Raw genomic sequence first — 26,855 nt, forward strand, 5'->3', positions numbered from 1 at the left:
ATATATGCTATATATATTATATACACAGTATAATACAATTTTAAACAGTGACTTCAATGCTTTCAGGTGCCAGAGGAGAAGCAGATGCGCAGAACATCACAGTGCTTGCTATGTGGATGATAGAGCACCCTGGAAATGAAGATGATGAAGAACCTCAGCCAGATGTGACTGCAGATGCACGACATGGGGCCATAGTCGCTGGAAGTGGTGGAAAATCTGGTGACCATTGTTACTTGCAGTCACCAGGTGATATCCCTTCAGCTGATGCCACTGAAATAGAAGAAGGCTTTAGTGAAAGGTAAAATGTAGTTTTCCTCTAATACCTTAAAATCTCTTGCTGGAATTGAAAGTCTGGTTTCTGATGGGAAACACTGTAATTCCGTTTCTGCATTTTGTTACATTAGAAAAAGCAAGGATATTAAATTACGTCTGCACTATGTGTTTACTTTTCTGTACTGTATATGCACACAGCTGGAGAAGAATGTAATTGAGTGTCCTTTCTTCAAAAAAAGAGAGCGAACAAAAAAAATGAAGACAGATTGCATTTTTACCAGTGATATAAGTAGTAATAAAGCAGAAATTCATTGGAGAGTGTTTTTTGTTTGTTAGTTAGTGTTTTTTTCTTCAGTATATTCATGAACATTTACCTTCCTACGTTTTTTCTTTTAAAGAAATTTTTGTTTTGTCCAGAGAGTTGAGCTGAGATTTACGTTCTCAGCCATATTCACAACTTTAGATCTAAACAATGTATTAATCTAGTAAGAAAGATTTTACTTCATATTCTAATCCTAAAAGTAGTTACATTAAGTGATGCTTGCTGCAGATCATACCAGCTTTTTGCTAACAAGGTGGGGGTGAGAACTGCAGTGTGTATTTTGAGAACGCTTTTGTTCAGCTTCCTTGATACTAATGAACTATTCATGATCTAATGAGCTGTTCATTTATAGGTTTTCTTAATTAATTGTCTTGGGTAGAATGCAATTTCACAGAGAACTCGCAGATTTCAAGTGGCAAAAATAAATGAATAAGTGTTACTTGTTGAGGGAATTACTGATGCAGGGACAGAAGTGCTGATTTTATTTCTTTAACAAAGAAATAAAGAAATGTAGGTTAGGAAAAAACTTGGCACAGCATAAAGTGAGTGTTCTTCTAATGTTTCTGGAAAGCTTAGGCACTGTGGCAGTATTGCTGCATCTCACTTCTTAAAGTGAATCTCATGGTCAAAAGGACAGTAGGAATGTGCTGTAAAGGAAAATTCTTGAATTCCAAGTCTTTTTTTTTTTTTTTCTTCTGTGAATGAGTGGAGTCTTCCCTAAAACATGACCATAATATATTTTCCCTAGTACTGCATGCAGCTATTTAAAACTGTTTTTGATTTACCTGTTGATTACAAATTCTTGTAGCCCTGATAATATGGATCATGTGGATAATGCTGCTTCTGCAAGTGGACCTCCTTCTAGAAGTCGGTCATCTGTAACAAGAAGACACAAATTTGATTTAGCTGCCCGAACACTGCTAGCACGTGCTGGTAGGTGTTCTAAAAGACTTCCAGATTTTTTGTTTGACCAGTAAATGAAGAGGATGGGTATTGGTATCTAGTATGAAAGTTACACAAGTCTCCTTTGCATATGTATGTCTGTGTGTCTTTAGATTAAGTGTTTTATGTGGTGAGAGAAAATCGTGATTATCTGAATTTAAAAACGAGGAAAAATATAGCTGAAAGTGGATTTATGCTTATTACATGCAAAATAAAAGTACTGTTTTCTTTTTCACTTGAGCGGGATTATACCGCTCTGTACAGGCCCACAGAAATCAGAGTCGAAGAGAAGGGATATCTTTGCAGCAAGACCCAGGGGCTCTTTATGACTTCAACTTGGATGAGGAGTTGGAAATTGACCTTGATGATGAAGCAATGGAAGCTATGTTTGGTCAAGACCTGGCTAGTGATAATGATATTCTGGGAATGTGGATCCCAGAGGTATTGGATTGGCCTACCTGGGTGTGTGTGACTGCAGCGGGGGCTGCTTTAACTTACTGCTCTTTGCATGTTTGCATTTCTTAATTTAAAGTAACATGCATAAGTTTATATATCAATTTAAAATATCTTACTAAAAGCCAGCAATGCTAAAATCTTGTGTTCTGTAGCTTCACTTTTAGCTTAAGAATAATGCTTTCGTGTGTTTCTTACCCTCTGCTTCATGTACCTAGTTTTCCTGCCCTCTTCCCTGAAAGATGACAACAGTACTAGTGGTTTTTTTTAGATGATAGTACTTAAAAAGCAAGTTAGGCCAGATTGTCTGGCAGTGAAATTCTGTTTTATTTAATAATAATAACATTAGCAATAATAATAATAAAACTCATCTGTAGCAACATAATCTGTACTTAAATCAGTTTTGTCCTCTTAATTTAGTTATGTCATGTATATGTCAACATCTGAAAAGGACTTATACACAGTCCTCATTCAGTTATTGTATAGCTTACTCAAAGTACTTTTGAGATGGAAGAGAAACATATTAACTGTGGTTTGTTAATCTTTGGATTATCCATCTCAAGATGATGACCACAAATCCACAAAACTAAACTTTCATCTCCTAATTGTAACAGTACTTGATTCTGATATGGAAGCAAGATGCAGTATGCATGTGTAATCTTCAGAGAGTTTGCTTCACTGGAGCATTTTGATGAAAGCACTTAGGACATAACAGTAATTCTAGAAGAACGAGCTATAAATTCAGATAGAGTCATGGAATGTATTGATGCAGCTTATTCTTTTGCACAGTAAGTGTAAAGACTGATTGTCTGGAAACAATGGATTCTTTTTTCCTTAATAATCTAGTCTCATGCATGTGCTGAGAAGAACAAGGTAATTTAAACACAGTATTAAATGTAAACTAGCAACATTATGTGTGAGAAATGCTACTGTCAAGATTTTTTTTTTTTTAGTCAAATCTGAAATGAAATAGGAAAATTTTAAATTTATGTCCTAATGTTTTTTCTCTTCTGAGATGATCTGGTTGTCTACTTCTGCTTTGCCCTTGTGCAGAGTTACCATACACATTCTACTTTGTGTAGTAGAAATGGGCAGAAACATCCATTTAGCAACATTGGCATATTTTTTAATATCTAATATGAAGATGTTTTTCTCTGTAAGTAACGTGAGAATCTTATTACGCAGCATGTTTGTGAATCTGAAGACAGAGAAGAAGTAGTGGTTTGTGAACTGTGTGAATCAAGCGTTGTCAGCTTCAATCAACACATGAAAAGAAACCATCCAGGCTGCGGGCGTAGTGCCAACCGCCAGGGCTATCGTAGCAATGGTTCCTATGTGGATGGATGGTTTGGTGGTGAATGTGGAAGTGGAAATCCTTACTATTTATTGTGTGGTGTCTGCAGAGAGAAATACTTAGCCCTGAAGAGTAAATCCAAAACATCAACTTCAGAAAGGTACAGAAATAAAAGACAGTGGAACACTGTATGTGAAGGAAAAAAAGTAGTTAAAGTTGAGTTAAATTCTTAAAATTCATACACTAGTTGAAAGTATCAACTAGTGTATGAATTTTAAGAAATTGAATGAAGAAATACAAATTTATAGTGGAATTAATGTCTTTATTTTAATTGAGGCTTGAAGTCTTTGTTTGTCTTCATTAATTTTTTTTAATGGAAAAAGGAATTATTTCTTGGAATTTTGCTTCCTGTTGCAAATCTTAAAAAACTTTTTTTCTGAATATGCCATTATTTTTATGGACCTTTTCCACATTCATACTGCAAAATACATTATTAATTTATCTTGCTATTTTCAGAACTCGTATATGTATTTACATAACAGTAAAGTAACCTTCAGTAATCCAGGTTTAAAATTGGTATGCATGTATATAAATGATTGAAGCCATTTAATTGTTTTTTTTTCCATTCTTTTTTTTTCCTTACAGGTACAAAGGCCAGGCTCCTGATTTAATAGGTAAACAAGACAGTGTCTATGAAGGTAGGTTTTCAGATTTTTTGAAGATGCTGAATACTTCTAAAGTGCTTTTATTTCTCCATAAATGCAAATAAACGTATAATGAAACTCTACTTGAAGATACCTTCAGACTAGATTTAGTGCTTTCACTGTTGCTTTTAAGTTCAGATGGAAATAAATCAGTGATGTTTTTTCCCTAGTATTTCATCTGCTGTAATTAATTTTGGTGAATGAGCTGTTGTAGTTTGAACTACATTCAGTCTACATGAAGTCTAACATTCAAACACATTTCTTCAGCTGCCTTTTTAGGAGAGGTTAATTAGCATAAGTTACCCTCTGGAAATTTTGGCCTTGGGCTTACTCTTCTACTTTTTTATTAGTTGAGAGTATCTCAATAATGTCTTTCACACCTGAACAAATTATTTCTGATTACTGTAAAAAATTTTTCTCAGGTGATACTTTGAATCTGGGCCTTTTTGTAGCTTGTATGATCACAGTCATATGAGTTGCCACATGTGTAGATTTAAATGTGAGTGTTCCCAAATTTAAGGGCAAGTTTTTGTTTTTTTCCAGCAGATAAAAGCTGTTGAGATTGTACTCTATGGAGAGTGAGTCAGAGAGGGAAAGAGAAGAAAATCTAAATTGATGTCTGTGTAAATGTCTGGGAAGTCAATGGAGTACATAATTTAATTACAATTATGGGATGGGGGTGCAAACGGGGGTATGGGAAGGAAAAACAAAGGCCTGAATAGTACAATTATGACCTAAGAACTTGCACATACTTTTTGATAAATATGAACACGAGAAGACTCCAGTATCTGTCTTTACTGTTCAGCCCTTTAGAATATGTGTCTGATGTCATGATTTAAAGCGTTACTGTATGTTCATACTTCTTAATGTATTCCAGATTTTAGAATTGTCTTTTTGTTAGATACAGTGACCTCTTATTTCTGTGTTTAAAAAACAGCTAGATTGATGCCTCAGAGAATCTTCTATGAAATTTGTGTGATAGAAAAAAAGACCAGATTTAATGAAGAGGGGCAAAAGGGGCGTTTTGTTTTTCTAATTTACTTAAGGTTGCTGTTGGCAAAACGTGAAGATGAGAGTCAAGGCTACTAAGTTGCAGATTGCAATTCATATTTTATTCCCCATATTGGTATTTTTTTTAAAATTAGCTAACATTATTTACTACTTTCAGATTTTGAAGCTACATTTAATTGTATTTTTCCAATTCTAGAAGACTGGGATATGTTAGATGTAGATGAGGATGAAAAGCTGACAGGAGAAGAAGAGTTTGAATTACTGGCTGGACCCCTTGGGTTAAATGATCGACGTATTGTACCTGAACCTGTGCAGTTTCCTGACAGTGACCCTCTAGGTGCATCAGTTGCAATGGTGACAGCCACCAACAGCATGGAAGAAACATTGATGCAAATAGGTAAATTTGATATGAATTTAATTCAAAGAAGACACACATCCCCTCTGGTGTGATTTTATAGGGTGTTGCAGAAATATTTTGACAGTCTTTCCTGCTTTCCTGTTTCATAAGGAAACAAATACAAATTCTTAATTTTCCTTTCATTATAAAAGTCAGTGAGGTATGCATGGCATTTTTGTTGACAGACTTGAAGCTTTGGTTTACTAAGAAAACTGTGACCAGAGTTTTGCAGTGAATGGTAGTAGCATGTTTTTTCACAACTCAGAGATTCATGGACTTTATGATGATCAGTAAATCACCAATTCTGAAATGCAGGATCTGCATTTAACTTTGTAGATCCCTTTAAATGGACAAGGGAAGCAGAGGAATTAGCATTAACATCAGTATTGTCAAATTGTTACCTATCAAGTGTTGGAAAAAAAAGAAATAATTAAATTATGTAGAATTTTAGAAGTGTATTTTCTGCTCAGTCATCACCACTTTCTATATTTCTGATATGCTGAAAACTGAAGCTTTTTTTTAAAAAACCTGTGCCAGATTTGCTTTTGTGCTTATTACCGTATGATGTGGTTTTGCTCTTTAAACACTAACACAAATTGTTATTTCCAAGGTTGTCATGGCTCTATAGAAAAAAGCTCTTCTGGCAGAATAACATTAGGAGAACAAGCAGCTGCCCTGGTAAATCCACATGACCGTGTTATGGCCTTAAGAAGAGTGACAGCTGCTGCACAAGTCCTCCTTGCAAGAACTATGGTTATGAGAGCACTCTCACTTTTGTCTGTCAGGTTTGTGGCATTCCTAGCAAAACTATTTTTCATTTTAATCTAGTTATGTAGTACTGTTTGGTGTAGATGCACTTTTATAATTCATTTGGGAAAGTGATGCTCATTTTATGTACTTAATTCATATTATTAAGAGGGCAACTTCTGTTGATTTTATTCCTTTGAACCCTGTCTTCAAACTTCATGAAGGATACTGCAATGTCTTACATTGAGAGCAGACTCCAGTAACATCAGCCACTCAAAACATAATGATTCTGTATCTTCCAATTGGCTTTTGTTCAAGACAAGTATTAGAAATAAAAGGTAAACGTTGTAGGAAAGAAGACATAGTGTAGGATTTGATGCTGTATGAGGATGTGAAGCAGTCATAGAAACCTGACGTGTGTTACCATAGCGTAATTCTAAACATGAATTATCCATATAACGTCGTTTATGAGCTAAACTTAGGGTTTTTTTGTTAGGACAAGACTATAAAAATATATATGTTTATATTTTAATCTTCACCCTTAACTTAAGAGGAGTGGAGAGAGGCTACAGCTTTGTTTCTGTCTCTTCCCTTTTCCCCTGAATGATAATACTGTCCAGCTAACCAAGCAGGCAGTGTTCACTAGTGGTTTGGGAATAGTTTTGTCCAAATACAATTTTACTTATAAATACACTAAAAAAAACAAGAGCATTTCTGTTCATTTTTGACAGTGGTTCCAGTTGTAGCCTGGCAGCTGGTCTTGAATCCTTGGGATTAACAGATATAAGAACTTTGGTTCGTTTAATGTGCCTCGCTGCAGCAGGGAGAGCAGGACTCTCCACAAGTCCATGCACTGTGTCAAGTTCAACAGAGCGATCTAGAGGAATCCACAGCAAAACAAGCAAGCCTATATCATGTCTTGCCTACTTGAGCACAGCAGTGGGCTGTTTGGCATCAAACACTCCTAGTGCTGCTAAACTTCTGGTGCAGTTATGTACGCAGGTATGGTATGTATATTGAACTATTTCTACATGAGGTTAAGCATTCCCTTTTGTCCATATTTATAAGTTGTGCTTTTTTCTTCTAAACTGTGAGATTGCCCTCTCCGACTCTTTAACTGAGTCAGTTGTGGAATATAGGTTGTTTGTATTTAGAGATGATCTACAGCTGTGGAAATGCTGTGGTGTTTCGTGCATGTGAAGACACTTACATGCAATCAGGGTAATTACTTGTTTTGTTCTTTGAGATTTGAAATATAATCATGGATTAATACAAGTTTTTGGATGGAATAATGAAGTTGATTACACATTACTGCAACCTACACTCAGACACAAAAAATTCATAAAAAGTTCTCCTAGAAGCTCCTTAGTTTTTGCTGGTGTATGTGGTTACTTGAGACTGTTTGTTGATTGATTGATCCCTGGATCTGAATGACTGGTTCCACTAAGACCAGGTATTCAATCCCCAGGTCAGAAGAATTAAATTCCATGTTGCACGTGGAACTGGGAGCTGAGAATTTCTACCAAAATATTTGTCAAACTTTAAACTCTGATTTTTTTCCAAATATAATCATTTTTCAAGATTGGTGGTTTGTTTGTTTGTTTGTTCTAGTTATTTATTCTATTTTATTATTTTCAGAATTTGATTTCTGCAGCAACTGGTGTAAACTTGACAACAGTTGATGATCCAATTCAACGGAAATTTTTGCCAAGCTTTTTAAGAGGAATCGCTGAAGAAAACAAACTTGTAACTTCTCCAAACTTTGTGGTTACTCAGGCACTTGTAGCACTGCTGGCAGACAAAGGGGCCAAACTGAGGCCAAATTATGATAAGGCAGAATTTGAAAAGAAAGGTATGATAAGGCTTTTATTTATACTAATCACTTAATTATTAAATCTTCAATCTCTCATTTCTGTTTAAGGAAAGATGTTAGAATAATCTATACATAGATTTGCTTTCAAAAATAGTTTATGTTGTGTTATAGTTTAGGGCACAAATTAATTAGAAATATTGATTTATTACATAACTAAATTCTCTATCACTTTAAAAGAAATCTAAACATTTGTGTGTATTGAAAGCTGTACATTCAGCCCCAGTTGTGCCACATACTGACATTAATAATTAAGGGGAATAGTTGATTCCTGATACCCGAGTACTTTTCTGTCTGTGGTGCACAAAATTTTGTTACCTCTGCTGTTGAGAGGTCAGGGAACTGTAAAGCAAGTTCTGAAAAGCCTGAAACACCAGGCTTTTTCTTTGTTCAGGGGAGGGAAGGACATCCTTAGAGCAGCTTACCTCAGAGGATCCATTTTGCTGTTTAGACAGTGCTTGCTCTTAGAATAACCATTTTCCATATGGTGAGAATAGGAATATTCGTAATTCTCTTGTTAAGGTGTTTTGGGTATTTTTGTGAAATTTTAAAGGGGGCTGTATTTTCTTGATATCAGAATAGGTTTTCTTCCTGATAGTTAATGTAATTACAACATTCTTATAAAATGCTTGTTAATCTTTTTCTTCTTTTTTTCTGGAAATTATGGCTAATGCTGTGTTCATTTATGTACTGCTGTTTGGTACTCATCTAGGCATCATCTCATTGTTTTGTTTAAGCAGGTTTAATTGCCCATTTGTATGCCCATCCTTCCTATGATCCTTCTGCTGTAGGCCCTCTGGAGCTGGCTAATGCACTAGCAGCCTGCTGCCTTTCTTCAAGGTTATCTTCACAACATAGGCAGTGGGCTGCTCAGCAGTTGGTGCGAACTCTTGCAGCTCATGATCGTGATAATCAAACTATTCCTCAGACCCTCGCTGATATGGGGGGAGACTTACGAAAATGTTCCTTCATAAAACTGGAAGCTCATCAGAAACAGGTAAGCGTGATTTCTCCCAAAATTATGTGAATTTTAATGCTCTTCTTTCTTTTGTAGAATTGAGAAGAAAAATAATTAAGAATGATTGTTTTATAAATATACTGACTGAGATATTGTAATGTAATGTTTTTGTGATAAAGTACATTATTGCTTGAAGGTATCTCCAATATAGAATAGTGTATACTTTCTTTAAGGCTTCTGTTACAAGGGGCAAGAAACTGTCCTCACAGTGCACTAAATCAGTAGAATCAGCTTTTCTTGAGCTAGATAATAGAATCATAGAATTGCTCAGGTTGGAAAAGACCTCAAAGATCATAAAGATCCAACCACAGCCAAACCATTCTACCTAAACTCTAACAACCCTCCACTAAATCATGTCCCCAAGCACCACCTCCAAACGGTTTTTAAACACATCCAGGGATGGTGACTCAACCACCTCCCTGGGCAGCCTATTCCAGTACTTAACAACCTTTTCTGTAGAGAAGTTTTCCTGATATCCAGTCTAAATCTCCCCTGGCGCAACTTGATTCCATCTTAATTTAGATCTTAATTTGCAGTAGTTTTTCTGTTGTAGTAGTTAACATCTTGTTCTGGTACTCTGTGCAATAGCAGCCCCATGGAGCATGGGTCAAGTGCAACGTCCTCATATACTTACACTGTACAACATTGTAAATGTGGAAAAGTGTATTGTGTTTTGCATCAACACTGAAAATGCTCTGTTCTGGTGGTTTAAGTTTGCATTGTTATTAGTGAACAAAGTTACCAAAGCTTTAGGTTTAAACTCCATTTTTGCCATGATCTCTTTAACATTTGTAGGTCATGACATGTGTTTGGTGCAATAAAAAGGGACTTTTGGCGACTAGTGGAAATGATGGCACCATAAGGGTGTGGAACGTTACCAAGAAGCAGTACTCATTGCAACAGACATGTGTGCTCAACAAATTGTAAGTCAATTCCTTATAACTGTCAGGTATTTAATTTACGTTGTAGTTGTGCAAGGTAATGAGAAGAGCCAATCCTGCAGTATCTTCTGCACAGACATTCTTTAATCTTTCTTTTTTCCTGGGATTGTTTCAGTGTTTATGGCAGGCAACGTAAGATAAAACTGAAAACAAAACTTGAATATTATGCTTATCAGAATCGTCTTAGAGATCATGTTAAAACTGTTAAAAATATTCCTAATCATTCATTATGAGGGGAAATAATTAAAATGTTACTCTAAGGGACTATGATATATGAGAGGAATAAAAAGATAAAATATTCATTGGGGGGGTTCCAGTGAACAGTTTAAATCTGTAACATGATAATTGTGAATGTAGTGGTTTCAGTGAAGTGTGGGGAGAAAAAAAAAGAATTTGTGACTTCTAGGCTTTGGAAGCTTAGAGTTCCTGCTGCTCCTTCATGAAATTGTCTGGGAAGGACTTTCTATCATTTGGATGTATCCAAAAAAGAAGGGAGAAAAAGATTAAAATCTGATTCCTTAGTACAGATTATGTGAGTTAACTCAGAAGAGTAAAGAAACAGTAATGAACTAGAAGGTTGTTAGATGGTGATTTCTTAGCAGGTTTTAAATTTTGTTTGATGCTGCTCATTTTATAATTCGGAGTTGTTTTAAATAGAATGTAGGACTGTGAGCAGGGAACACGTTTATTGTGTAAATCTAAAATGATGGCAGAAAGACTTTGGATTTTAATTTAAATATTTCATGAATTCTCTCTTTTCCTGTCTGCCTAAAGGAATTGTCCTTTTAAATTATGTTATTCTGTACTGTTGCAGAGAGGGTGATTCTGAAGAAAGTCTGGGGTCACCCAGTGACCTTAGTTTGTCTCTTATCTGTTGGAGCATCAGTGGCAAGTATCTGGCTGGAGCTACAGAAAAGATGGTGAACATATGGCAAGTCAATGGTATGCTCTGACTACCCGTGAACGTTTTACAATAAAATGTATTTCTAAATAAAGCTGCTAAGTTACTGAATATTTGTTAACCTAAGTATTTATGTGTGCTCTCCAGTTTAGTATCTGCCATTTTCCATAATATCTTGTCAATCTATTTAATTAGATTAAGGCATTAACCACAAATCGATGCGTGTCTTAAAATTAAATGGATAAATTGAGTACCGTGTACAAATTCTTGATGTCACTGATGTGTTTAGGTTTTGAGACTTGATCACTTCTTGTGATTTTTGTTTGCAAATATGGTATTTTCCCATAGTCCACAAAACTTACCTTCTTCAAAAGGCGTAGAGAGTGCCAAAACTGACTGAAACAGATGCAGGGATGGCTGATGACAGTGTTCAATGAGATGGAAAACCTTTTGAGAGTAAAATGTGTGAAGTTGGTTTGTTTAGTTGAACAAAAGAGTCTGGGAGGAGTAAGATTATAAATTTACGATTATAAATTGTTACATTAGGAAGTTAAACAGTAGGAGAAACCCATGGAGCAAAAGCAGCTATGTGAGGAAATGGATATTATTGATACAAGAAGAAATGGAAATAAATAGGCCACGAATAACTGCAAGAAAGATATCAAAATGCTTGTGATATCAAATGGTTTCTAAGGAAGAATGACAACTGGGAAGGAAATACTTTTAAGATGTGTTAGAGAAACTGCATTGTGATAAGGGAGACTGATCTTGATCCAGAAGGGCCTTTCTTAATTTATTGATTCAGTTTGCAAGAGCCTTTAAATGTATTCTCTAACATCTTTCCTGTCATTTGTGCTGTTTTTAACTAATCCACTATAATTTTAAAACTCTGGGAAAGTTGTTAGTCACTTGGTCACTTGTAATGTGTGAAACATCTTTCTGTTGTTTTGTATTTATGAAAATTAGTGGTTAAACTGTCCGTGTTAACAGACAGTCCACAAGAAAAATATAAGTGATCTGAGTACTGAAGAATTTAGCTTTCTCCTTTAATAAAACTATTTATCTTGGACGGACATTGAGATTTGTTGTCTACGTTTTGTGTAGGTTTGTGGTCCATTGCTTCACAGTCTTATCACTTAAGTGAATTTGTCATATGTTCTAGCTCTAGACTACAGAGTCTTTCCATATTTTCTCGTGGGAGGTATTTCAGTTGTATTATTTTCTTTATGAAGATGAAATAATTTTAAATAATTAAATTAGATACTTTAAATAATTAAATAATTGAAAATAATTTGAAATATCTTTGGGTGTTCCTAGGTGGAAAAGGATTATTAGATCTTCAGCCTCACTGGGTATCTGCACTTGCTTGGCCAGAAGAAGGGCCAGCTGCAGCATGGAAAGGAGAATTATTACTAATTGGTCGTATGGATGGGTCTCTTGGACTTATTGAAGTTGTGGATATTTCAACCATGCACCGAATAGAACTGGAACACTGCTACAGAAAGGATGGTAGGTGACTGTATCAATATTTAAGGAGAGATTAAAATTAGTAGTGCCTTAGTTAAATTTTGAGATTCCTTGCCATAAAAAAGAGAAACCGATATACATAGGTTACTCTGAAAGTGATGCCTTCTATTTGTTTCCATGGAAACTACAATAGATACAGAAAATAGCATAAGGCTATTTGATGGAGCAAATTTTCAGCATCAAAACATTCTTTTTCAACATATTTTCAACCTGGTCACCACCGTTAGCTGTGCATTTTACCAGCAATGAAAAAGAGGTTATAATATTTGCATTAATTTTGCTTTAAATTGCTGTGTTGGCTATATGACTTAAAAGAATTAAGAAGACACAGATTTTTTGCAGTGTCTCCTTTGTCTGCAGATTGTTTGTAGACAATATCATCTGAATTCCATAATTACAGCCATTTTTATTTATAGTTCTGGTCACAGAGGACATCGAATAGCACATCTTGGGTAGCATTTTGTGGTTGTCCACAAAGACTGTGGCTTCTTCTAGAAATGTGCCTTTTTTTTTTGGCAGAATCAATGGAGGCAGTATGTACTAACGAAGGCTAAAGTTGCTTTCAGTGGTTTTCTTAGAAGCAGCCCAGCACAGTTCTTTTCCCCATATCAAGAATGTATATATACAAGTATTTTAATGAAGGAGAATGATAAAAAAAATTACAAAATGATCTCAACTGCTGTGATGGCATTCTCCTTTCTCTTTACTATACAAATTCAAGAAAATTTTCAGACAAAAGAAAAAGTCAAGTAACTTAAGTTGAGGGGGAAGTTATGTGTTTAATATTTTATGCAATCACACTGTCAAAAACTTCTGGCAGGACTGATGTTCAGTTTGGATCAATAAAGTTTTGTGTTGTCTGTTACAGTTTCTGTCACATGCCTTGCCTGGTTCAGCGAAGATAAACCATTTGCAGTTGGCTATTCAGATGGGAAATTGCTAATAGGAACAAAGGAACCACTTGAAAAAGGAGAAATCGTTCTAGTTGATGCACACAAGGTAGAGTTAGTCATTTTAGAATGTATCTGTACTTTCTGCAGGAAAGGATCTGTTTAAGCTATTTTCTGTATTTGAAAGCTATTTATAAAGTCAAGAGCAGATTATCTATTTCTGGTACATTGAACACAGTAGGGTTCAGAGGAACAGTCCACCAAATTTAAATTAAAAAAAGGAGTAAGAATTACAGTCCTTTTGCTATTAGAGGTTGCAAAGTGTGTTTAGATTCAGCAGTGGAAGTGTATTAAAGGTGTATTTTGGGTTTTAAAAGGCTTGATTTGTAACAGTGCTCATAACACCTCAATTTTGTCTTTCACATGTTTTTGTAGAGCTTAAATTACCATGCAAAGCAGAAATCTTTTTCTGACTATGCAGCCACAAAGGTTTTGATCCTTTGCTTTAGTGTCTGTAATGAAAAGTCACTACTGATTGGACTAATGAGTTGTTAGGCTAAGAGGAGAATTCCCAAAGTAGAAGTTTAAAAAAAGCATCTTGAGTGCTTCCACGAATTGGTCTTGGTGTTTGAAGCATGGCAGTCACAGAAGTGGGCGTGCTGTGGTAATAAAACTATACTTCAGTATTCCACTATGGCCTGTTCTTTCTGATGTCAGTTAGGCTCATCTGGCCCTTTACCTAATACGCCTATGAAGCCAGTACCATTAACTTAATTCTGCAATTACCCAATATAAAAAAAAGAGGATGCACTGAATTCATATTTGCAAGTCATTCTCTCCACTTGTTAAAGTTTATTCGAGAATAAAATGCTCTTTGTTATCAATAATTAAACATTGCATTAGCTCTGGTTTTCTCTGTTCCTACTGTGTTGCTTCATACCAACTCTTATCTTTTTTTAATTAATAGGATACAATTGTTAGTATGAAGTGGGATCCAACTGGTAAGATTCTCCTGACATGTGCCAAAGAAGAAATTGTGAAACTCTGGGCGTACATGGGAGGATCTTGGAGACGTCTGCATTCACTGCCCCATCCAGCTTTTGTGAATGGCATTGCTTGGTGTGGTCTTCCAGGGAAAGGTCCCAAGTTACAGCTTTTGCTAGCTACGTATGTCATGGTTTTGTTTGTTTTAGCTTTATTGTATTTTTTTCTTGATCATTAATGTCAAGAGTAAAGTAAAGTTTTGTGTTTTTGCAAATAATATTTGCTCACTAGACCAGCTTTCATGAGAGCTCTAAGGCACCAGAGTGAAAATGAAAAGCATGGCTCTTGTCATGTTACCAGCTGTTCTCTCTGTGCTGTAAGACTTGAGCATGGTAGACCTGCGCTCGAACTTCTTCTGCAGATACTTTTTTTAGTATGAGACTGTGATGTTAGTGAAAATTGAAAAGGTGTGGGGTGAGGAGTGGGAGGATAGGGGGGGGAACAGAAGGAATGCTTTTAACCATTGATTACATGCCTTTACATTTTAGATGTATAGATAAATACAGTTTCATAGGAAAGTAGTGATATCTGATATTTTTAGGACATTCTATTTATATTTCGTATTAATACCTTTACTTTGATTTTCTGATTTACCCTGACTTCTTTTAGAGGGTGCCACAATGGTTTGGTGTGTGTCTGGGCTGTTCCTCAGGACATAGCAGTCACACTGCAGACCAGCTCAGCATACTCAGAAGGATGGTGGGACCAAGAAACAAGTGCCCAGGTAGGAGGAGTAGATGTAGTGTTTAAGATATTCTCTTTGCTTGTTCTGAAGTTAGGGAGGAGGTAATGTAAACAAGTTACTCAATTCTCAAATTTCCTGAGAGAAGATATTTCCTAAAAAGAAGTGTTTATGTTGCATTTGTATGTGTGTAGATATTTTCAGAACAGAAGCTGAAAAATCACTGGTTGAAGTGAATTTTACTTCACTAAATATTATATACTGAACTGTTTCTGTTTTTCCTAAGTTGATACATTTTTAATAAAATTCAGTAAGAGTTTAAAATTGTTTATATATAAAATTAAGTCAACATAAGTTTTACATGTGTTACATCAGACATGTAATGTAGTTTTTAGTGTTGGTGGCATTTTGTATGTGGAGAAAAGATGATAATGTGACAATAATAATTTTGGACTTTTTAAATTGTAGTATTGAAATTACTATATCTCTACAAATATTCAGTATTTCTTACAGAATATAGAAGCTAATTTTTTTTCTGTATCAAGTTCAGTGTTCCGTAACTACGAAATAATTTTCAGGATGGATACAGAAAAGCAGTTGAAGCCAAGTGTGTATTTCAGCTGAGAGGACACATTACCCCTGTTCGGACTGTTGCATTCAGTCCTGATGGACTGGCATTAGTGTCTGGTGGACTTGGTGGTCTCATGAATATTTGGTCTTTACGGGTAAGGTCATCGTAGAAGTAACATACTTTTTAGTATAACTGTCTCCAGTGGTTGAGGCATCAGACTTCTCGATTTTTTTCGGGGTGTTACAAACATGAAAGAAAATGTTATATAAAATAATGATGAAATCTGATACGCAATAACGTATAAATTTAAATTACACTTAACTGTTAAGTATTTTGTAGGTTACTGTTCTATGATTTATTCACCTTTTAGTCTTAGTCATATTATTAGTTAGGCTTTGCAGAAGCAGCCACTCTCACTTTAGAGATGGTAACAACATTGGTTTACTACGAGAACTTTCTCCAGGAATCATCCGTTGTTTCTTATTTAATAATTCTGAATCATTTCTTATATTATCTCCTTAGTATGATGGAAGTGCTAGATAGATTTTGGCTTTTAGCATTGACATTTCAGTTTTTAAGAAATTATTGAACAGCTTGGAGAATATCATCCCTTAGGAATGTGCTTTGTATGTATTTAAATAGAAAAGTAGCTGTATTTGCACACTGATGCTGAGCACTTCTTTCCTTAGGATGGTTCAGTGCTGCAGAGTGTTGTGATAGGTTCTGGAGCTATTCAGACTGCCGTATGGATACCTGAAGTCGGTGTAGCTGCATGCTGTAACAGATCAAAGGTGACACTGTGTGTTAAAATAATTCTACAATTGCTTGTCTAATTAAGAATTATCTTATTAAAGGAAAGTTCCATTTGTCTTTTTCCTGGGGGGGAATGGGAAGAACTAGGCAGACAGGGCCTATCTATTTACTGGCTTGTGTTATGTAAGCGTACTTGTTTACAAAGCAGCTTGAATAACCAAGCCTACTCAACTGTTTTATTTTCAAGATACATTGTTTTGACTTTCAACTACTACTTGAGCTTAAACAGATTTTTATTTTTATTTTTTAAATGTCTCATGTTGAATTTTGGGTGGTCGAGGGGAGAATCTTTCTGAATTTGTGGTTGCATAGGACTCTACACACTGGTTACATCAGCATTTCTGTTTACTGGCAGCAACTGTAAATGGCCACAAAAACAGGATAAAGACTTTATTTATGCAGCATGAGGAATTTTTCTTCTCCCAACAAATAAGATATCTCAGTAACATAATTTAATCTAGACCAGCCTCAGCATCAGAATTTTTTTAAGGAGTAGCAAAATTTATTTCAATGTTTACTTTAAGTACTGCTGGTATCTGAACAGAAGTTTCAAAAGTGGCAATATAGCAATATTTGCAAGCCTGCATGAGTCCCTGACTTCCTCAAGTGATTAAAAAACAACAGCTGGTTGTTCCAGAAGAAAACTTCTTTTGTGAATAATGATGAACTTGGCACAAGTTATGGCTCCTGTTAGTAGAGCTGTTCTGTATTTGGTTCTGAGTATTTGAAATTCTTTGAAAGTCTTCCCTGGATTCCACCCTGATGTTGGAGATAATATTAGAAGACAAACCCTTATCTATTAACTGTTCACAAAGATTAACTCTGCTTGTTAATATCTGTTTTCATTCTTCCTTGGAATGATAATATAATGCTGCCTTGAGAAGGTGAAAGTAACGTATGAAGAAGTGACAGTGTGGAGAGAGCTACTCCATAGTGTTCTTCAGCAGACTGTTAATCAACAGAGACAATACAAGTATTTTCTGTCCACTTTGGAAACTAAGATAGTTGATGGTAAATCAGTGGAGCTGAATAACCTTATTTTATGAATTTTTGATTTTTAACATGTCTTGTGTCTGCTGTTAAACAGGATGTGTTGGTAGTGAACTGTACATCAGAGTGGATATCTTCCAATCACATCCTTGCAACATGTAGAACTGCACTGAAACAGCAAGGAGTTTTAGGATTAAATATGGCTCCTTGCATGCGAGCTTTCTTGGAACGTTTGCCAATAATGCTTCAGGAGCAGTATGCGTATGAAAAGGTAAGAGCTTGTGACAACACTTAAAATTCCTGTCTCTTGGGATCACTGTTGTGGTGATCTGGTTGCAGTCTTTCAGAACTGAGATGCTCCCAAAATTTCCTACATCTTGTTTGCAAATATCTTTCAATATTCTCCAAACTAGCAATCTCTTAGTTTGAGAATATTTAAAATTTTGGAAAAGCTTTAAGTATGGAAGAAATTATTTGTCTATGGGAATAGTTTTATAGAAATCCTACTTCCAGATTGCTGAGTTTATGTTCCTAACTGTGCATGTGTGATTTCTCTTTCCCCTTCCCCTCACCTTTAGCCCCATGTTGTTTGTGGAGACCAGCTTGTTCACAGTCCTTACATGCAATGCTTGGCATCACTCGCTGTGGGCCTCCACCTAGATCAGCTGTTGTGCAATCCGCCAGTGCCACCTCATCACCAGAACTGCCTCCCTGATCCTTCAACCTGGAGTCCCACGGAATGGGCCTGGCTAGAATGTTTCTCAACCACCATAAAAGCTGCTGAAGCCTTGGCAAAGGGAGCACAGTTCCCAGAATCCTTTACTGTTCCAGACCTGGAGCCTGTTCCAGAGGATGAACTTACTCTCCTAATGGTGAAATATTCTATATTCATAACATTATAGAATGGCTTGGGTTGGGAGGGTCCATAAAGATCATCCAGTTCCAACCCCCTGCCATGGGCTGGGTTGCCACTAATTAAATCAAGCTAAAGTAACTTTCTGGTATGTTCCTACACCAAATTATTTTAGTGATGTTAATGGTCTTTATGACTTTTTATTTTGGCTGACGTAACGTAATATTGGATCAGTAAATTATTACCAGCAATCTTACAACATCTTCAGAGAACATGTGTTTCAAAAAGCTTTAAAAAAGATTATTTCATCATGAATTTTATTTATTTATATTTTGACTGTGAACCATGAGTAACAGTGTCATTTGTAGGCATAGTAAAGAAGTAGGCTTTGTCTATGGACAGAAATCAAATATCTGAGTTTGCACATGTTCGCTCTTATCTTTGTATTTTTCTAGAGTGCTTTGAATGTCTGTGTTGTTCATGGTTAATAAGGGAACAAGTATGACATAACAGCAAAATTAATGTGCATCTCTTGAACTGAATGTGGTAACTGTGCTTTTTGTTACATAGGATAACAGTAAGTGGATCAATGGTATGGATGAACAGATAATGTCCTGGGCAACGTCAAGGCCAGAGGTTAGTAAAATGCAAATTTATTTATTTTATTTATTTTGCTGTAGTAAGCTTTTGCAAGTACTCTTTTTCTAAAGCGTTCTTTTCCTGCTGCACCATAGGATTGGCACTTAGGAGGTAAATGTGATGTGTATCTGTGGGGAGCAGGAAGACATGGACAATTAGCAGAAGCTGGCAGAAATGTCATGGTACCAGTGGCAGCACCTTCGTTCTCTCAGGCTCAACAGGTGATCACCTAAAGACAGTCACATGTTTTTATTTTGATTGATTTATCCCATGCATTGTTTGTCAGAATCTCTCTCTGAATGTCTTCTATTTATTGTTTGAATTTACTATTAAGTACGCTCAAAACATGTATTTTCTACCATAATTAATAATTTGTTTTGTTTTCTGAGATAAAATTGACATTCAGGATAGAAAGATCAAGATTAAGTAAAATCTCAGGTAGGAGTGTATTCTATTTTCTCTCACTGGAAGAAGTTTTGCTGAAACCAGTAGCAAGTCTCAGTGAAGAAATGTGTGTAATGATATAATTAGGTAATAGAAGTCCATTAAACATGCTTAAGTGATGTTTTATGTTAATAGGGCTGTCATGAAGGTATTTGCAGTGTGACTAAAGAGGTAGAATCGAGGTAGATTCTTGGTCTTGGTAGAATCACAAAGGAAAGCAATGGTTGAAAAAATAAGGTGATACATTGTAATTGTAATACAGATTGCTGCATCTAAAACAACGATCAAACAAACAAAAAACCATAAAAACTCCTGTGTATTTTTCTTGACCAGGTTGTTTGTGGTCAGAATTGTACTTTTGTCATTCAAGCTAATGGCACAGTTTTGGCTTGTGGAGAAGGAAGCTATGGACGGCTGGGACAAGGAAATTCAGATGATCTTCATGTGTTAACAGTCATTTCAGCACTGCAAGGTAAATCTGTTTTGAAAAGATTAAATTGATTGATAGTGAACATCATTTTGATAGTTAATGTAATTATTTATGTTGATACTATTTTCACAGATTGACATTAAAATATTGTAATCGTTAATTGAAAACTGAATAAACAAACTAGATGTTTATTTCCCCTTATTATATAATTAGTAACATCTTAATATTCCATAATTTCAAGAGTGCTGTGGGGAAAAACGTTTGCTTAAGATAAGTATTTCATTTCAAAACTAATGACGGGTCAGAAGCATAGGTTGTGTGTGAGAAGGTGCAGAGTTTCTTCAAAGTAATAGTACAAGGGAGTTGCTACAATAAGATAAGTATAGTCCTGGTTGATGCCTTTCCCCAGTCTTAATTTGCTACCCCTTGGGGCACTTGGATATGTGCATGTTGAGAGTTCATTTTTATTTACTGCAAACATTGTTTTCTCTATGCTTTTTAACAGGCTTTGTTGTAACGCAGCTGGTGACCTCTTGTGGATCTGATGGACATTCCATGGCTTTGACTGAAAGTGGGGAAGTCTTCAGCTGGGGAGATGGAGATTATGGCAAACTTGGACATGGGAACAGTGACAGACAGCGCAGGCCTAGACAGATAGAGGCTCTGCAAGGAGAAGAAGTGGTGCAGGTATATTCCATAGCATATTTTTTCCTTTTACGAACTGTAAATACAATAACTTAGTACTTAGGAATACTGGCTTTAGGTAAATGGTACAGTTAGTGATAGAGATGTTACAGAAGCACTGTCAGTCTTGCCAATTTGAATTCATGTACTGAAGGAAAGTGGGAAACTTTTGACTTCTTGCTGAGCATTATGAAGCAAGTTGATAATTCCCAGTTGAAAATAGTTAATATCACAAGGTTCATTGCTGCTGTGATGTTACTCAACACGTGTTACTGGAGAAGTCTGAAAATTTGAAAGAGCCTGTGAAAAAAGGATGATCAGAAGACTGTCAAAATGTAGGCACGATTCAGAACTTTATACCTTGATCTTTGTCAGATAGCAGTGTTCTATTAAAATGAGTTGCCCTGTCTTCCTGCTCTTTACCAAGTGTGCTTAGCAGCATAAAAAAAAAAGATACCAGGCTTTGGCTAAAGGTTTCAGCATTCTTTCATGCCATTTAATAGAATTTGTGCTTAGCAAGCAACCTGCATCCAGAAGACAGTATTTGGTTTTAACAGAAAAGAAAAAAGAAACAAACAAAAATGCCTGAAGGCCTTTACCCACACAAGTATGCGCCTGTCCTTCTCCTGACATTACTGTGAAGATAAAGCAGAAGTAGATTGTTAAAATAATTCATGCTGTAGTACCTGTGTTTTGTGACTTTATAATATGAATAAGTTTTGTAAGATGAAAAAGTTATTGTATAGTCCAGTGTGTAATAGTTTACTCCTCAAAAAACAAGACACCTGTAAAAATTACATTTGTTTTACTTCCAGATGTCATGTGGCTTCAAACACTCAGCTGTGGTGACAGCAGATGGCAAACTTTTTACATTTGGAAATGGTGATTATGGCCGATTAGGGCTTGGAAATACTTCCAATAAGAAACTTCCAGAAAGAGTGACAGCGCTGGAGGGTTACCAGATTGGACAGGCATGGTTTATCTAAAACTGTCAATGTATCTTCATTTAAAGCTGATATTATCAGTGTATTTCAGTGTTCTATTTTTATGTTTGGGATTGTATTTTGATTGTGATAGCAGAATTTGAAAAAATGTTTGGTTTTTTTTTTTAATATCTTTCTAGACTTTTGAGCCTCTTTCTGCAAAACTGCTTTTTTTTCTTTGACATTGTAACATTTTTATATTTAATTATGAAGTATGAATTCATGACACATTTTATTTTCCTAGGCAGTGAGCATGCTTAACATAAAACAATTCTTTGGTTCTAGGAGAGGGAGTGGAACCAAATTCCTAAAAAAAAAAAAAACAAAACAAACAAAAAAAAAACAACCACCCTGTTGACTTCCAAATGGTGTAAGAAGCAATAGAATTTTCAATGTCCTTAAAGAGATCTTTTTTTTCTTCTTTTTTTTTTTTTAAACGCCGTTTTTCTTTTCTAAAAGGTATTTGGTTTGTTTAAGTTAGTACTGGCAAAAACTGTGATAGTAACATATTTCTTTGTACCAGGTGGCCTGTGGACTCAATCATACTGTGGCTGTGTCAATGGATGGTTCAATGGTTTGGGCTTTTGGAGATGGAGATTATGGTAAACTTGGTTTGGGAAATTCCACTGCAAAATCCTCACCACAGGTTAGAATTCATAGGGAAAAATATTCTTTGCATAAATTTTCACTGTTGCTAAACATATTACACAGCATTCAGAGTGTAGTTTTCAGAATTAAAATTATTAATTCTAGATGCCATACTGTTCTAATAGAATCTACCATAAATAATTCTGATAGTATGTTATACTAAGCATGACATTTTAAAGAATTTCAGGTACGTGATACTCAACCCTATGTCAGAGATAATCCAAATAGAAAAAATTGTAGGGTTAGCTCAAAGGAGAGAGTTCTTAATTTTGATATTTGTGGGTAAGCTTGTTGACATACTCGTCCACTTCCTCTCCTGCCACCTCTCACCAATCCCCAATAAATAAAAGGTATTTTGAATAATTGTGCATAGAATAAGAAAACAGTGTCTCAGGTTTTTTTATTCATTTACAGGCCTTAATTAGAGTAGTGCTACAAAATATGTATTACATTGAGGAAACTATAAAAAATTTTTGGAAATAGAAGTTACAGATGAAATTCATGTTTATTATGTTCTTATATCTTCATAATGCTATAGCTCTTTGTCCTCTCATTTACCCCTTTAGAAAGTGGATATTCTCTGTGGAATTGGCATAAAAAAAGTTGCCTGTGGAACACAGTTTTCTGTTGCACTGACAAAAGATGGTCATGTATATACTTTTGGACAAGGTAGGATAATCTAACATTTGGACCTTTGTACCTATATGTTTTTGTACACTGAAAATGAAAATGAAGGACACTAACACATTTATAAGAGTAATCTTGGAATTTCAACAGTGCTGTGTTAATGTAGACACAGATCTGGATTTTAGGGCTGTATGTAGTTTGATCTCACGATAGCCTCATATTTTAGTTTTTGAAGAGTGTTTAGTTTAATTTTTGACAGGTGTTTCCATAAAATTTCATTGAATTTCATATGTCTAAAACCATTGAGTTCCTTGAATGCTTGCTTTAACTAATAGAGTCTATATCTGCCCAATTTGTTAAGAGTCTGGAAAGCAAGTTGCCAGCGTCACTGAGTTAAACATGTTTTCTCTTTTTGAGTCAATTAATTCAAATGTGTTATAAAATTACGTGATGTTTTAATAGATTTTGATCTTGTTTCACTTTTAAAGTGCAAATAACTTCAGCAGTATCAATAAGCACAGGCAGTGCTTTGTAGGAAATGTACACTAGATTTCTGCATAACAAATTGCACTGATGTCCTAGTTCTAAGAGTATTCAGAATTGCTTTTTGACCCTTCCCAGCTTCTGCCTGCAAGTAAAATTAACTTCTGATGATCTTTACATATATAGGCATTTCTTTGCAATTTCAGATCGCCTTATTGGTTTGCCAGAAGGTCGAGCTCGAAATCACAACAGACCCCAACAAGTCCCAGTACTGTCAGGAGTCTTCATTGAAGACATAGCTGTAGGAGCAGAGCATACACTAGCTTTATCATCCACAGGCGATGTATATGCTTGGGGTAGCAACTCTGAAGGGCAGGTATGTACTGTTCCCTGTTTATTTCTAACCATGTTATTACTGTATAGATGTGGTTGGAATATATATCTGGTGGAAAGTCAAACTTTGATTTTTGTTCTTTTCCTTCCCCTCAGCTACAATAACATTTTAGGTTTTCTCTACAATTTTCTTTTTCCTTTCCTGTGCACTTGCATGGCAGCAGTTTGGGAAAGCACTGAGAACATTCTATCTAAATGCTTGCTTGTCGAAATGGTTTTTGAAAGAAAGAAACGTTACTGATTCATGACCTACTATTACTGCTTTTAAACACTAAAAAAAAAAATACCCATTATGATCGTTGGCAATCAGATTCTTTTCATAAAGAAAAGATTAATTTTATATGAAATCATTTTCACAAGTCAAATAGTAAATATTAAATACTCTCTTTGCTTTGGGACACTGATTTTATCACTGCCCTTAAACGTCCATTCTCTTCCCACACCCAGTGTATAACTCACATTTTTTGAAAGGATTTCAGATTTTCAGTTTTGTAGGCTGCAAGTATAAGACTGAGGCTCTTGATGTTTTGACTCTCGGTGTTTCAAGAATGTTGGGCAAAATTAGTGCTGTGGCATTTCAGGGATAAGTTTTTAAGAATGGTTTTTGAGCAAGTTATTTAGAATAATTTCTAAAAGGAACTTTTGTCTGTTTTTACAATCATGCTTTTGTTCTATTTTGGAAGAGAAAATCTTAGTGTAAAAAAAAAAAAGAGGAACTTGATTCTGAAAGCCTGTTTTGTATACTTTCCATTGCAGTGTAAAAAATTTGCTTTTGTTGTAGAAATAATTTTCTATACTCTTGAAGTACAAAGTTGCCATTTCTACAATAAAAAATTCAAAACTACTGGGAAAAAATCAGAAGGGTTTCAGTAAAATTTCTCTTCATGCTGATTGTTTTTTCAAGCACTTGCAGGAATGTACTTGCTAGAGCAAAAGTGATATTTAAATTGCATAGGAGAGGTAAGAGCTGTGTTGACTCTGCATGAGAAGGATTGTGCACTGTAGATGACTTAGCAGCATAGGTTAATTTCTCAGTATACAAAAGATTGTGTAAAAAATCTCTAGCTGTTCTCAAGCCTCTTTGCCACCTAGATTTGCTATTGCCATTAAGCGTGGATGTAATACTCTATCGAAAATAAAAGGTAAATGCAAGCATAATTAAAGATCTACGAGGCAAATGTTTTTAAGCCAGTATATGATGTAGACGTTTTTACCATCTGTTCTGAATCTTTCCTTGAGAGTTTTCTAGAAGCTTTATCACACTTGTTGATTCTTATTTGTGTCTTACAACTGTTAAAATTTGTCAGCTTGGACTTGGCCATACTAACCATGTCAGAGAACCAACCCTCATAACAGTCCTGCAAGGAAAGAATATTCGGCAAATTTCAGCAGGACGTTGCCACAGTGCTGCCTGGACAGCACCCCCGGTTCCACCCAGAGCTCCAGGTAAATAGCTGAGATGGTTTGTGTGGTCATTTGAATTAGTCTTTGTGTTTCATGAGGGATGAGTGTAACAGGAGCTGTGGAATGTTTGGCACAAATTTGTTTGAGGTTATATCCACCCACCCATGTTTTCAAACTACCTTGGTCTCTCAGTTTTGTGGTCCTTTATGAAATGATGTTTTCTGTCTTGTGTGGTAGGTGTATCAGTGCCTTTACAGCTTGGCTTGCCTGATGCCATTCCACCACAGTATGGGGCACTGAAAGAAGTGAGCATTCATACAGTAAGAGCAAGGCTCAGACTGCTGTACCATTTCTCTGACCTCATGTACTCTTCATGGAGATTACTTAACCTCAGTCCCAATAATCAGGTAAAAACTCCATTTAAAATATATATTTTAGTCCTGTTGTGTTGTACAGTATCACTAGCAAGTTTTTCACCAGGCCTCAGCAGTAGAGTCTGTAAGTTTTTTGGTTTTTTTTCTAATAAATAAATTAAATATACAAATTTGAATTAAGCCAGGCTTTGTCAAAGTACCATTATATATTTTCAGTTATGTTAATATTAACATGCCAGTAGTTTTCAAAAAGTTGCTGTCCTCAAAGCTGTAAAAAAGAAGTGAAATATTGAAGTGATATAAGAAGTGATATATTTTTTGTGAAATATTGAAGTGCTAGTGAGTAATTATGAAGGTTTTATTCTGTAAATAAGTGAACTAATGACTTTTCTTAATATGCTTATTTTCATACTGCTTTATTACAGAACAGTACATCTCATTACAATGCTGGAACGTGGGGAATAGTTCAAGGACAGCTAAGACCCTTGCTAGCACCACGAGTGTACACGCTCCCTATGGTACGCTCTATAGGGAAGACCATGGTTCAGGGAAAAAACTATGGTCCTCAGATTACTGTAAAAAGAATATCAACCAGGTCAGTATTGTTGTCACAGGCAGTGTTTTTGATACCAAGCAAATACTGGTCTTCATGCGTTTTCCATAACCTGTAGCTATCAAACTGTCTCTGTACATCTCATTATGAACAAATGACTTCAGTACCCTGTTCACTTTTATGAGTTACATTGTATGGTTGTGTCGTCTTTTTTTCAAAAGGGGTCGGAAATGCAAACCCATTTTTGTACAGATTGCAAGGCAAGTGGTAAAGCTGAACGCGTCAGACCTTCGCCTGCCTTCTCGTGCCTGGAAAGTGAAACTGGTTGGAGAAGGAGCTGATGATGCAGGGGGAGTGTTTGATGACACTATTACAGAAATGTGTCAGGTAGGAAAAATCTATCAGTTTGAAATGCCTGGTAGTGTTTTTTGTTTTGTCTGATTTTGTTTGTATTTGTCAATTTTCCTTTATGCAGCATAGCAATTTCTTCTTGTTCTTCAGTCTTGAGCCACTGTACTAGAACTGTCTACTTGGGGATGCCTCCGAGGGGAAAAAAAACCTTTACATTGTAGCAAGGAGATGGAAAAAAGCCACAGTACAACTTAGTGTTACAGTAAATCCCCTTGAAGTTCTGCAATAATCCCCTACATTTTACAGGAGCATTTTGCAGGCACCCATTTTTCCCCAGCCAATATTTTCACTAAAATTCCATCCATACAATTCTGTCCTCTGACAGATGTTTCACAAGATGATGGATGTTTTCATGTATGTGAAAATAAATGTCACTTCTCAGGTTCAGTGCTGGAAAGCAGTTCACCAGCAGAATTTATGCACTTTTACCTTAACTTGAGCCCAGATATTTCTGCTGTTGACAGCTTGCTGTTGTCTTTTCGAATTCATAATTTATGTTTCTTTCCTAAGCAGTTTGCATTAAATATGAGAGAGGGCTA

General features: G+C 35.7%; 1 protein-coding gene across 8 annotated transcripts in view; it reads left to right on the forward strand.

The window, feature by feature from the left end:
* The window catches only part of HERC1 (HECT and RLD domain containing E3 ubiquitin protein ligase family member 1), a 96,251-nt gene that overhangs the window by 65,073 nt on the left and 4,323 nt on the right, over positions 1-26,855 (forward strand). For 4 of the 8 annotated variants that reach the window (XM_085234200.1, XM_085234206.1, XM_085234203.1 and 1 more), the window contains exons 42-73: positions 67-298; positions 1,404-1,528; positions 1,779-1,999; positions 3,176-3,444; positions 3,930-3,982; positions 5,196-5,396; positions 6,007-6,181; positions 6,875-7,145; positions 7,782-7,995; positions 8,751-9,010; positions 9,827-9,954; positions 10,787-10,914; positions 12,191-12,382; positions 13,269-13,399; positions 14,258-14,457; positions 14,944-15,058; positions 15,595-15,741; positions 16,277-16,378; positions 17,488-17,661; positions 17,969-18,262; positions 18,814-18,879; positions 18,978-19,103; positions 19,660-19,798; positions 20,262-20,443; positions 21,256-21,411; positions 21,947-22,069; positions 22,638-22,740; positions 23,388-23,557; positions 24,882-25,020; positions 25,216-25,385; positions 25,778-25,947; positions 26,127-26,292. In XM_085234200.1, coding sequence (XP_085090326.1) covers positions 67-298; positions 1,404-1,528; positions 1,779-1,999; positions 3,176-3,444; positions 3,930-3,982; positions 5,196-5,396; positions 6,007-6,181; positions 6,875-7,145; positions 7,782-7,995; positions 8,751-9,010; positions 9,827-9,954; positions 10,787-10,914; positions 12,191-12,382; positions 13,269-13,399; positions 14,258-14,457; positions 14,944-15,058; positions 15,595-15,741; positions 16,277-16,378; positions 17,488-17,661; positions 17,969-18,262; positions 18,814-18,879; positions 18,978-19,103; positions 19,660-19,798; positions 20,262-20,443; positions 21,256-21,411; positions 21,947-22,069; positions 22,638-22,740; positions 23,388-23,557; positions 24,882-25,020; positions 25,216-25,385; positions 25,778-25,947; positions 26,127-26,292 — 5,342 coding nt within the window. The remainder of the gene's footprint in view (positions 1-66; positions 299-1,403; positions 1,529-1,778; positions 2,000-3,175; positions 3,445-3,929; positions 3,983-5,195; positions 5,397-6,006; positions 6,182-6,874; positions 7,146-7,781; positions 7,996-8,750; positions 9,011-9,826; positions 9,955-10,786; positions 10,915-12,190; positions 12,383-13,268; positions 13,400-14,257; positions 14,458-14,943; positions 15,059-15,594; positions 15,742-16,276; positions 16,379-17,487; positions 17,662-17,968; positions 18,263-18,813; positions 18,880-18,977; positions 19,104-19,659; positions 19,799-20,261; positions 20,444-21,255; positions 21,412-21,946; positions 22,070-22,637; positions 22,741-23,387; positions 23,558-24,881; positions 25,021-25,215; positions 25,386-25,777; positions 25,948-26,126; positions 26,293-26,855) is intronic. The other 4 variants (XM_085234202.1, XM_085234209.1, XM_085234204.1 and 1 more) reach the window with 4 other exon arrangements.

This window comes from Meleagris gallopavo, chromosome 12, assembly GCF_905368555.1.
Source record: "Meleagris gallopavo chromosome 12, MGAL_WU_HG_1.1, whole genome shotgun sequence".
Classification (NCBI taxonomy): domain Eukaryota; kingdom Metazoa; phylum Chordata; class Aves; order Galliformes; family Phasianidae; genus Meleagris; species Meleagris gallopavo.